This window comes from Balaenoptera physalus, assembly GCF_965194825.1.
Source record: "Balaenoptera physalus genome assembly, chromosome: 3".
Taxonomy (NCBI): Eukaryota; Metazoa; Chordata; class Mammalia; order Artiodactyla; family Balaenopteridae; genus Balaenoptera; species Balaenoptera physalus.
Window position 1 is genome coordinate 114,040,988 of NC_138890.1, and position 13,403 is coordinate 114,054,390.

The 13,403-nt window shown below is 38.5% G+C and overlaps 1 protein-coding gene and 1 long non-coding RNA gene across 2 annotated transcripts in view; both read left to right on the forward strand.

The window, feature by feature from the left end:
• Positions 1-13,196, forward strand: part of LOC309659059 — a 98,715-nt gene extending 85,519 nt beyond the window's left edge. Inside the window, exon 3 of the long non-coding RNA XR_014262554.1 lies at positions 12,791-13,196. This is a non-coding gene — a long non-coding RNA (uncharacterized lncRNA). The remainder of the gene's footprint in view (positions 1-12,790) is intronic.
• The window catches only part of LOC309659003 (uncharacterized protein), a 162,358-nt gene that overhangs the window by 147,898 nt on the left and 1,057 nt on the right, over positions 1-13,403 (forward strand). The window contains exon 3 of the mRNA XM_082458329.1: positions 13,215-13,313. Coding sequence (XP_082314455.1) covers positions 13,215-13,313 — 99 coding nt within the window. The remainder of the gene's footprint in view (positions 1-13,214; positions 13,314-13,403) is intronic.

The window sequence follows — 13,403 nt, forward strand, 5'->3', positions numbered from 1 at the left end:
CCACATGCCGCGGAGCAATTGGGCCCGTGAGCCACAACTACTGAGCCTGCACGTCTGGAGCCTGTGCTCAGCAACAAGAAGAGAGGCCGCGATAGTGAGAGGCCCGTGCACTGCAATGAAGAGTGGCCCCCGCTCGCCGCAGCTAGAGAAAGCCCTCACACAGAAACGAAGACCCAACACAGCTAAAAATTAAATAAATAAATAAATAAATTAAAAAAAAAAAAAAAAAAAACTAACTGGTTAGGAGTTAGAAAAAAAAAAAATATATACAAGGAGATCTTTATTCTCATACAGGAGAATATCTATAACCTCACGTAGGGAAGGATTTCTTAAAGGACTGACAAATTCAACTATAGTAAAATAAATAATTTCTGTTAATCAAAAACATCATAAAGACAGTAGCCATACACTAGGAGAAAACACATATAACTGACAAAAGGTTAATAAAGGTAGTGGTAGTAGTATTAATATAATGATGATGACTACGATGATGATAACAATAATAGCAAATATTTATATAAAACTTATATGTCAGACACTCTTTTAAGCACTTTCCAACTTTTTCAATACTTGTCATTGTATTTTTAATTTTTACAACGTGGTGGGTGTAAAATGGCATCTCACTGTGATTTCAATTTGTGTCTTCTGATTATTAAATAATTTGAACATTTTATCTTGTGTTTATGACCATTCCTGTTTCCTCCTCAGTAAAATGCCTTTTTGGCCCAATTTTTATTTTATTTTATTTTTTAGTTATTTTTTAAAAATTTTATTTATTTTTGGCTGAGATGGGTCTTCATTGCTGTGCGTGGGCTTTCTCTAGTTGGAGTGAGTGGAGGCTACTGTTTGTTGTGGTGCGTGGGCTTCTCATTGCGGTGGCTTCTCTTGTTGCCAAGCACGGGCTCTAGGCACGTGGACTTCAGTAGTTGTGGTGTGCAGGCTCAGTAGTTGTGGCTCGCAGGCTCTAGAGCGCAGGTTCAGTAGTTGTTGTGCACAGGCTTGGTTGCTCCACAGCATGTGGTATCTTCCTGGACCAGGGCTCGAACCTGTGTCCCCTGCATTGGCAGGCGGATTCTTAACCACTGCGCCACCAGGGAAGTCCCTTGCCCCAATTTTTAAAACGTACATTTTCCTGTCTCATTAACTTCTTAAAAGTTCTTTAAACACTCTAAACTCTATATGTCTTTAATCACTCAGCATATTACTTAGGGCAGCATAGTACAGTTGTTACACACACACACTCAAGCTAGACTGCTTGGGTTCAAATCCCAGTTTCTTCCACTTACTGCTTGCATGCCAAAGTTGGGCAAGTTGCTTAACTTCTCTCAGCTTCAGTTTCTTCATCTACAAAAAAAAAAAAAAAGGATATAATAATAGCATCTAACCCTACTAATTCATAAATTCTAGAGAGACCAGACTCTTCATCTGCACTGGTGGGGATAAAAGTTGGTATCACCAGGGACTTCCCTGGCAGTCCAGTAGTTAAGACTCCATGCTTCCACTGCAGGGGGGTTGTGGGTTCCATCCCTGGTCGGGGAACTAAGATCCTGCAGGCTGCATGGTGTGACCAAAAAGAAAAAAAGTTGGTACAGCCACTATGGGAAGAGTTTGCCATTAGCTAATAAAATGCAAACTCCACCACCCAGCAATTCTACACTCCCTTGGACATGTTCACTAAGAGAAAGGGACAAGAATGTGCTGTCAGGGTCTATGACTTTATCCTACAAGGATTTTGACATTCCTTGGGCTTTTGTGATGTCCCCTCTCAAATCAGTGGTTGTGACTCCTCCACCCCTGGTTTTTTTTGTTTTTTGTTTTTGTTTTTTTTAATAAAGTCACACCTGAATATGACTAAAAATTCAACCATGAAATGAGAATTTGATATTGAAACTGCTTCCTCTACCCCACTCCTCCTCATCACTGGTCTTGCTCCTTGGGGACAACTAATTGAATCTCAGTCTGTTTCTGTTTTCAGATCTTTGGGTGGTTAAGTTAATTTGTTTTATGGATACTGGCAGAAAATGAGATTCTTGGGTCAGAGACAAAGGACTTTATTATTCAGAGCACAGCAAGCTGCCTGAGTATCATGTTCATACAAGTTCTCCTTGTCCCCAAGTCCCAAGGAAGGGACACTGGAGGGGTTCAGATGGGTGTGACACATAATGGGTTTACATTACAGCTGAGGAATGCTGAGCTAGAGGAATCAACCTCTTTTACAGTGAGCCTGTTCTTTGTCCTGGAAGGAAACAGTATTTCACACCCCTAAGGTTTCTGGCTGTAAGCACAACCCTGAGAAATGGCCTAAGCAAAAAGCAGTCAGGACCTTGTATTTCTGCTTGCATGGAATGTACAGGGATGCTCTGGGCTCAAGGTAGATTACCTCTCCCATCATGTACACAGCAGCATTCTTCAGAATGGCAGAAACTTGGAAATGACCTAAGTGTCCATCAACAGTAGAATGGATAAATCAATTGCAATTTATTCTTTCAAGGGAATATTATACAGTAGTAAAAATTAATGAACTATAACTACATGCATAATACAATTTAATTTCAAAAACAATTTTCAGGCAAAGAAACTATTCATAGAATATATACAATGAGATTTCATTTATAGAACATTCAAAACTGCATACATAGTTGGTAAAACAATACAGAAAAGGAAGTGAATAATTAAGATAAAACTGAGGATACACATTAACTTTGGAGGGGATAGGAAGGGCATACACAGGTGTTCCCTTTATTCTTTAAACTGCTACTGATTTACTTTAAGTAAATGACTGTTATATTTCACAGTTAAGCACATGTAGACAGGTGTTCCCAAAGCATAAGCTCCTGAGGACTGTTTTAGGGTGGGTGAGTTTTTAACCCCAGCTCATTATTTAGGGTAAGTCTTCTGGCACAGTAGCTCTCTGGCTTTGATCCTTGAGACCCATGAGGAATGGCATTGACTCTTGGGACACCTCACATGGCATACCAGGGCATTTGTTTTGTGTCCTAGTATGTGGTCAGTCCTAGAGACTGTTCCATGTGGGCAGTACAAAATTCAGGCTCCATCCCTTTCTTGTCCACCCAACAAAACACTTGGGAATGCAACTGAGGGACGGATAATCTAGAATGACTCTAATTAATTGTTTAAAGTAAAACATTATCAAATACTGGTTTGTTAACTCTTAAATGATGAAACATTTGCCATAAACATCAGAACTGATTGTTTATGTGGTCCCCAGGTGTAAGATCAACCTCCTCTTAAAGAAGTGCCCATTCAACCTTGGGATTTGGAAAATCTGACATTCCTTGGGCCTTTGTGATGTCCCTTCTGAAACCAGTATTTGTCCCTCCTGCCTTTGTTTTATAAAGTCACATCTGCATATGTCTAAAAATTCAACCTTAAAAGAAGAGTTTGATACTAAAAAGCAGCTTCCTCTACCCCACTCCTTCTCACTACTGGTCTTGCTCCTCAGGGACAGCTTCTTTCAAGCTTTTTTTTTTTTTTTTGAAATTGACAAATAGAAACTTTACATATTTAAGGTGTACAATTTGCTATTTTGATACATGTATACATTGTGAAATGATCACTATAATCCAACTCATTAACATATCTATAGTCTCACATAGTTACCATTTTCTTTTTATTTTCTTTCTTTTTTTGTGGTGAGAACACTTAAGATCTACCCTCTTAGTAAATTTCATGTATACAATACAGTGTTGCAGAACTTATCCTTCTTGCATAACTGAAACTTTGTACCCTTTGACTAACATCTCCCCAAATTCCTCTATCCCCAACCCCACCCTCCAGCCCCTGGCAATCCCCATCTACTCTCTACTCCTGTAAGTTTAACTATTTAAATTCCATATTTAAGTGAGATCATGCAGTATTTGTCTTTCTGTGCCTGGTTTATTTCACTTAGCATAATGTCCTACAGGTCCCTCCATGTTGTCTCAGATGGCAAAATTTCCTTCATTTTAAGGCTGAATACTATTCTGTTGTGCATATATACACATTTTTGTAATCAATTCGTTCATCAGTGGACATTTAGGTTGTTTCCATATCTTAGCTATTGTAAACAATGCTGCAGTAAACATGAGAATGCAGATCTCTCTTCCATATCTAGATTTCATTTCCTTTGGATATATACCCAAAAGCAAGATTGCCAGATCATAAGGTAGTTCTATTCTTAATTTTTTGAAGAAACTCCACACTGTTTCCCATAATGGCTGTACCAGTTTACATTCCCACCACCAGTGCACAAAGTTTCCTCAGGAACAACTTCCTGAATCTCAGTGTTTCTGTTTTAGCTCTTTGGACAGTCACCTCCTTATCCAAAACCAACACCTCCATATCGGTATTTTCATGCTGCCATCTCTCTGGCTCTCTCTCTTCTGCATCCCTCTTCCATTTATAAGGAGCCTATGATTACATTGGGCCTGCCCAAATAATCCAGGATAATCTCCTCATCTCTGGGGCAGCTGATTAGCAACTTTAACTCCATCTGCAAACTTAATTCCCCTTTGCCATGTAACCTCACATATTCACAGGATCCTGGGATTGGGATGTGGACATCTTTGAGGACCCATTAGTCTGCCTACCACAACTCCCGACTCAGTAAGACAAGGTAATTAATGGCTCTACCCTCCCTTTAACCCTCTCGCCTCAAACCTCCCATCCTCTGAATTCTCTCATCTACACTTAGACATCACCAAACTTTCTGTCATTTACATACTGTTCTGTACCCATAATTAAACCATTTATACAACGTTCATGGATTCATTCTAAAATCTGAAAAATCAGTACCTTACTTTCTTGTACTGTATAATTCTAGGCTCAAAGTAATTTCCCCTCAGAATTTTGAAGGTGTTGCTCCGCTGTGTTACTAACATCCAGTGTTGCAAATGAGATGTCTGGTGCTAATCTGATTTTATCTGGGGGAGCAAGGGTAGGGAGAACGCTGTTCCCAAGTATTTAATCCACAGGAGGTTGGGTGGGGGTGATGATGGGAGTAATTTACTGCTATTTAGGAATTTCTATTAATTTTCTTGCTTTTTCATGGAGTATCATCCTGGCCCTCTCTTGTCTCTAAAGGGCCTCTCCAGGGTTCTTTTTGTCAAACTAGTGCCCTCCCTGGGAGCATCTCCCTGGCTTGTGGCTTGTACTGTAGGTAGCAGCTTCCCCACCCAGCCTCATGCACCACCATTTTCCTCTTCCAGCTTTCTATCTTTCAGAAACTGTCCATATCTCTCATCCACTCTTATTTGCTTTAATGTGGGGAACTCGTTCCTTTTATTCCTTTACTATCATTTTAAAGGAATAAATGTAAGATACCTATCTTACACCACTAAGATAACTTGAAATTGATTAAAGACATAAATATAAGACTTGGGACTTCCCTGGTGGTCCAGTGGGTAAGACTCTGTGCTCCCAATGCAGGGGGCCTGGGTTCGATCCCTGGTCGGGGAACTAGATCCCGCATACATGCCATAAGTAAGAATCCACACACCACAAATAAGAAGCCCACGTGCCACAACTAAGACGTCCGCATGCCGCCACTAAAGATCCTGCATACTTCAATGAAGATCCCACATGCCACAACTAAGACCCAGTGCAGCCAAAATAAATAAATAAATATATTTTTAAAAAAATAGTTGAATTCTTAATTATAAATAAATAAATAAATAAATAAATAAATAAATAAATAAGTAAGAGACCTGAAATCATAAAACTCCTAGAAGAAAACATAGGGAAAAAGCTCCTTGACTTTGGTCTTGGCAATGATTTCTTGGATATGACACTTAAAGCACAAACAACAAAGGCAAACAAACAAATGAACAGACAAAAACCAAATGGGCCTATATTAAACTAAAAAGCTCTGCACAGCAAAATAAACTACCAACAAAATCAAAAGGCAACCTATGGACTGGAAGAAAATATTTGCAAAACATACATCTGATAAGAGATTAGTATCCGAAATATATAAGGAACTCAGATGCAATAGTAAAAAATTAAATAATTTGATTAAAAAATGGGCAATGGACCAGAATACATATGTTTCCAAAGAAGATATTTGAACGGCTAACAGGTACATGAAAAGCTCAACATCACTAATTATCAGGAAGAAATGCAAATCAAAACCACAGTGAGATATCTTGTCACACTTGTTAGAATGGCTGTTATGAAAAGGACAAGAGAACAAGTGCTGGCAAGGATGTGGAGAAAAGGGAACCCTCCTACACTGTTAGTGAGCATGTAAATTGGTACAGTCACTGTGGAAAGCGTTATGGAGGTTCCTAAAAAAAATTAAAAATATATCTACCATATGATTCAGCAATTTTACTTCTGAGTATATATCTGAAGGAAGTGAAATCACTATCTGGAAGAGATACCAGCACCCTCATATTCATCGCAGCATTATTTATAATAGTCAAGACATGGAAAAAACCTGAGTGTCTATCAATGAATGAATGGATAAAGAAGCTGTGAGATATATAATAGAATATTATTCAGCCATAAAAAGGGAAATCCTGCCATTTGTGACAACATGGATGGAACTTGAGGGTGTTATGCTATGTGAAATAAATCTGACAGAAGACAAATTCTGTATGATCTCACTTATATATGGAATCTAATAAAAGTGAATTTACAGAAAAAACAAATGTAGCTATTGTGAAAGAGGGGAGATAAATTCTATCACTAAATCTGCCACTTTGAACCCCAAACCTCTTCCCTTTTGTTTTAAAATTATTTCACCAGAACAAAAATATAAGACAAACCTCACTGTATGAGCTGTCCTCATCCTGAGGTGCCCTGTGACCCCTTGTCCTGATTTGGACATAAAAGCAGAAATAAGGCACTAGGTTTAAGTTTGGAAATCAATGGGACATGATGGGTTTCCCTTACCCCTGCCTCCCATCACATAAGAGCTGGTAGTTCTTGGCTCAGGCACTTCCTTGAAACCCATGGGCCCCAGTATCAACTATGGTAAAACAGAAGCCCAGGAGTTTATACCTTAACATCTGAACTAACAACTGTTCAAAGGCCTGTTTGCCCCCAGCACTCCCTGTGTAACTGACCCCCAAAGTTAGAGAACTCTGATTAGGTTATCAATGAAAAAATGTTGCCTGCCATATCAGTAAACAAAGGATGTTGCAGCCATCAAAGCCATGACATTACAGGGCCCCAAGAGTGAGCCCTGAGGGAGCTCAGGATAGAAACAGGATGCCTGCCATCTAGCAGTCAACTGCTGCAGTCCCTCTGGACGGTGCACCCTGAGGAGACTCAGGATGAGAAAGCACAGGATACTGGCCCCAGATAGCTGAGGTGTATACCAAAGGAATGATTTCGGCGAGCACAGATTCTTGCATCTTCCCATACATAGAAAAGCGCTAAATGCCTTAACTTGAGATGGCTGGTTTTCTTTAACTAACAGTAATCTTCTGATGTTGTGACTACCTGGTCTTTCTTGTAAAAACGCCTATATATCCTGGCTCCTCCCTTACCTCTTCTGAGTAGTCCCTTAAAGCTATCTGAGAGGCTGTGTCCCGGGCTTAAGTCCTCAGTTTTGTCCGCCAAATAAGACATAATTTTCAACTTTTACGTTGTGCATTTTTTTTAGGTGACAGGGTTAAGGTATTGTCTCCTCTTGGAGATTCCCATGGAGCAGGGCTTGAGGAAAGATGGTGACAACATCACCTATGGACCAGGGTCCGGGCTGATCGCCACCCTGCATCTGGTTGCAGTGGACATATAGGTAGGGTCAGCATCTGGCATTCTTAAAGACATAAAAGCCAAAAGGCTTTACATCTACTGGCATTTTTTTCCTCCCAATCACTGAACCTCACACCTATTCTTAGGGTAGAAGCTAAAACATTCTACTCTGTCTCCTACTTTTCCAAAAGTCTCTGTGTTCCAGAGGAATTTAAAAATAACAGCAGCAGGAAACCTAGTACTTCTAAAAGGGAAAATCTCCCCAAGTTATCTCAGGATAAAGGTATGAAGTCATCACTATTAACCTTTCCGGGGCTAGAAGGTAAATCCGGAGACTGACTACGTACAGCACAGGCCTTTCACAAATTGGTATCTAAGGTTTTCCTTGGGGGAGATTTTAGTCGAGACTTTTCTCTGCTAAATGGACAGTCTTATGCTTTCCTCCTTCCCTTGTCTCTACCTCTCCACCTTCAAGTCTACAATGTGGCCTTAACTCTGCATTTCTACTAATTGCCCCTATGTCCCAGCAAAATAAATAAATAAATAAAAATTGGTGCTTGTTCCCTGCCTCAGTTTATTGTGACTCAAGCCACACACCCCCATTTTGGATTTCCTACTTTGAGGGGTGGGTCAGAAATGAATGTGCCTAAGGCTCCATTTGCTTCTTCAAAAAATGTAGTCCAATTATGGAATAGAAGCCCACTGCTTTTATATAAAGCAAAGGAATAGGAGTGTTTAATCTTGCTTTCAACCTGTTAGAATCAGCATGGGAGAAAACACAGAAAGATATTGAAAATTGTTGATTGATGATGTCAGTTCAATAAATGCATTCTTTTTTTCCCCCTTAAAGCAGCTGTTTTTTAGAACTTTTCATTTGGGCTTCAGAGTTATTAACTTTCTTCACTTGGTGTATTTCCCTTCCTTTTGCATTAAAGAGGGAAACAAAAATGAAATGTTCTTTGAAGTTTTTCTTACAATTTTTCTCAGCCATTTAAAATTCCCCTACTCTTGAATCTAAAATGCTCTTCTGTAACTGAAATCCTATTATGAATGAAGAAGCTGGATTGTCTTTCTGTGGAACCTCAGGAAGCTTCTTTTGCTTTTCCAGTCTTCACAGAACAATGTAAACACCTTTCAAGTGAAACCCTCAATGAAAGCCTTTTATTGATTTTCATGAAACTATATGGTTTCACAGGCATTTAACTGCCCATGATTCTTTTAAAACCAATCACCTCCAAGGATCGCTTACTTCAAAGGATGCATCTTATGAAGCAAATTCAAAACAAATCAGCAGGAGTAGTCCCTTTAAATACACATTAAAAAGATAAGACAACACAGAGTGCTCTTATTTGAAGAAATGGGCTCACCTCTTGTTCTTCTGCTCAGGAAATTAATTAGAGTGGATCAACCAGGAAAACTGAAAAGGATGCCTGCTCTCTTTTTTGTCCCCCTCCCAGCCCCCCAAACCCCAACCTCCAACCTCAAGCTTTTCTGAATGTGTTTACTTGAAATCAGGAAATGGAAAGTTTTCTGGATTGAGTTTTAAAACCAAAGAAGTCAAAATAATTTTCCTTGGTATGCAGAAGAACAGAAATGAGTTGTTTTCAGAAATGTTCGTTCAAGTTCATAATACGATTGAATAGTGATTGTAATAATTATTTGCCTGATTTACCCAAATGTTATCTCTAAGAGAAGAAATTGGAAACTTTCGAAAATCTACTCAAAGACAACTATATAGTTTAATTAAGTTAGAGATGCAAAGCCTCTCTAAACATTCCTACTGAGTTTTCTTAGAAAGAGGTAACAAAATCTGAGTGTAAATGATACATCTCAGAGATGGGGGTGTGTGGGAAATATATACATATTATATATGAAGAATATACATATATATTCTTTCCATTGATATGAAGACTAGGCCCTTAGTCCAAGAGGACTTTAAAAAATATTAATTTGTTCCCAGAAGGGTTGAGCAATGCTGAAAAACCTGTTGAACAACGCTCTACCCTCTTCATTAACTTGGAATTTGGGTTCCCTGGGGTGTTATATAGGAGTATATTCCTTTGTATTATTTACACTCAAAGGACTTTCCAAGCAAATTAATAATGTGAAATGGATTAAAGGGAGAATCTTTAAAATACTGAGACAAAACTTTTAAAGCACCCATTTGAGTTCTGAAGAATCATTAGTTTTCTCTAAGTACAAAATAACTGAGGATGATTACAAAAGATTTCTCCGGTTTCCCAAAGCATTTACCCTAAAAATCTTGACTAGGCAACACATTGTTAGCTTATTTGTTGTCTTAGTTGAATTTGGAAAAATAAAAGCACACTTCTTTAAAAATTCCTCTAAATGGGAATTAGTGGAGTAATATTCAATTTTCTTTCTGTGTTTGGATAAAGAGATAAAAAGAAAATGATTTTAAGCAGGAGTTAAAGCAAATAGGCTTAGGAACAGGAGCTGGGGGCCCCAGTGACCTCAGAAGCTTGCAGCTTCAGTGGCCTAGAGGGACAGAAGCCAGGCCAGAGAGAGTTCAGGAGAGTGGAGCACCAAACTTTGTTTTCTAGAAGTTTTAAGATGAAGAGAAGAGGAAAAGGTGGTCGCTGAGTTGAAATGAGGTTTTCGTTTGTTGTTTAATTTAGGAGAAATCTGACCATGTTTGGAGCTTGAGAATGATTCAATAGAAAGCAAAGGCTTAAAATGCTTGGAAGAGGGACTTTCCTGGTGGCGCAGTGGTTAAGAATCCGCCGGCTAATGCAGGGAACATGGGTTCGAGCCTTGGTCCGGGAAAATCCCACACGCTGTGGAGCAACTAAGCCCGTGCGCCCCAACTACTGAGCCTGCGCTCTAGAGCCCACGAGCCACAGCTACTGAAGCCCATGCGCCTAGAGCCTATGCTCTGCAACAAGAGAAAGCCCGTGCACAGCAATGAAGACCCAATGCAGCCAAAAATAAATAAATAAATTTATTAAAAAAAAAAAATGCTTGGAAGAGAGAAAGTCGAGGAGACAGGAGGTAATGGAATTAAAGGTAGGATGAGGGTACAACAGAATGATTAGAGTTAAAAAGAAAGATGAATAACTTTTATTTTAAGTTAAGCAGGTCAAGGAAGGTCAATATAGGGTTAAAAGAAGGGGTTTGGCGTCCCAAGGTGCTGATGTATTCACCAAAGCAAGGGAGAAAATCAAGAAAGAGGACTCCAGAAAGCCAGATATCCAAGAAGAGAGTAGCAAGGGGAATGCCAGGATGGCAGCCATCAGTAGCAGCCTGGAGGGATCCAGATTGCAGTAGCTTGGAGATGTCTGCCAGAAAGAAAGGACTCTTGGGGAAAATGGAATTGATAGATTATCTGACATGGTTGCTTATCTGGGAGAAAAGAATTATGACAGATCAGATGGACAAATGGAGAAAAATCAAGATTAGGTAGAAAGAAAACCATGTGAGTCAAACACAACTCCAGACACTTAATACATGCTGGGTGCTATTTAAGTGCTTTAATCTGTATACTTCTATTAATCCTCTGCATTTAAAGAGGAAGAAACTGAAGTACAGAGAGAAGTCACTTGCTTAAAATCACAGACCTAATAAGCGACAAAAGCAAAGGTCTGATCGCAGGGTCTGGCTCCAGAGCCTCTAACCCTAACCACTAGAATATACTGCCTCTCCAGGAAAGGGGGATGGGAATGAAAAATAAAAAGAGACAAGAAAGAAATGCTATTATTATACACCATGTGGCTATGCAATGAATAATTTTTACTAGCCAGTTACATATTAATTTATGAAATTAATTACACATTATTTTATGAAAAGTGATATAATTAGATTGGCAAGATAACAGATAGACGTGCTCAGTGGGTTAAGCTTTCAGCCCACATGGAACATAAAAGATAATACACAATAAATATAGTCAACAGATCAGGAAGTAACAGCATAAAAATATTATTTAAAAATATGGAGTTGGGACTTCCCTGGCAGTCCAGTGGTTAAGACTCCGTGCTTCCACTGCAGGGGGCATGGGTTTGATCCCTGGTCAGGGAACTAAGATCCCTCATGCCGCGTGGCGTGAAAAATAATAATAATAAAAAAATAAATAAATGTTAAAAAAATATGGAGGTAATAAGGAAAAACTGCTAAAGTAATTGAAAGTGGTTGCCTCTGGGGAAGGGACTGAGAGGAAGGATGTGGAGAAGGGAGATGCTACTTCTTATTTTATGTTTTGTAATATTTGTGACATTTAAAATACATTGTACATATATTAATTTAATAGAAATAAAGGAGAATGCAATTACCATAAGGAGGGGGGCAGGGGCACTATAGCAGCCCAAATTTATAGCTATTTGTTTCTAAATGAATACTTCATTGTTTACTTGTAACTGAAATTAATTAAACTTTCACTACTAGATTGAGATCCCTAGAGCTTTATAAGTGAAGATTGGAGAAATTTCTTCTTTTATATTTAAATACCAATAACAAATCACTAGGTTTTTTTTTCAAAGTTGAGAAAATTTTAGGGAATTAGAATAATTAATTTTATTGGCTTTTAAGCCATTTCTTGAACTGGAAATTAAATTTGTAATGAAGTTTTCTAAATTCAAAGTTAAAAAAAAGCAAATGTATGACTATGTTTTTTACTTTAATAACATATGTATATAACTATTGTTTTCAGTTCAGTGAGTGGTGTCTTTAAGCTCAACAGTGGCTTCTTCCTAAAAAGGAAAAACCAAAAAAAATCTTTAAATTCAGGAGGGGAAAAAAGCAAATTATAAGCTGGTTATTTATAATATGCCATAAATATACATATATAATTAAATCGTATAAAAGGAGCTAATTTAGTTAATTTAAGAACATTTTTGTGGGGGGAATATTTCACATGGTCTGCCAAGAGCTACAGTCTATTGAAACAGGTCTATTACTGCTTGTTCCTGAAAAATCCACATCAAAAGGGATGGACTGTAAAATTACCTTCCTGTTAGGAACAGCGTACAACTGTCTTTCTTGAAAAGGCTTGCAGAGTACTTAAAATAAAATTAAGGTGCCACTGTTTTATGTTATGTCTACTGACATTACCTCTATTCTTTTTAACTGACCACAGATGCAAAGGATACTATGGACCAGACCTTAAATAGTAAGTGCAAAGCCCTCAGAGCCAGGAAAGGAGTAAACCTTCAGACCTAGCGTAAAGAAAAAAATGTTGCCAGCCATTCCATTTCTACAGGGATCAAGCCATTAGCCACTGTCACCCACCAACAATGCGCCCTGAGGGGACTTCAGGATGGAGAAAAACAGGAAGCATTCTGCATTTTGCCTCTAGATAGTTAAGATGCGTATCTAAGGAAAAACATCCTGGCCCCTATATAGTTAAGAAGCACATCTACGGAAAAATTTCAAGAACCCCAGATTCTTGTATCTTCCCATTCATAGAAAAGTATTAAAATAATTAACTTGAGATGTCTGTTCTTTGTGATTAGCAGTAATATTTTTATGTTTGACTACATGTTTGTTTTTTTTTTTTCCAGCAAAAAATTCACATATATCCTGGCTCTTCCTTTATCTCTTTGGAGCAATTCCCCTATTTGGAGTTATCTGAGAGGCTGCCTCCTGGGCTATGGTCCACAGTAAGTTCTCTGAATACAACTCAACTCACTTTACGTTGTACGTTTTTCTTTTGGTCAACGATAGTCATATTCCTTTGAGATCTTCCAGCA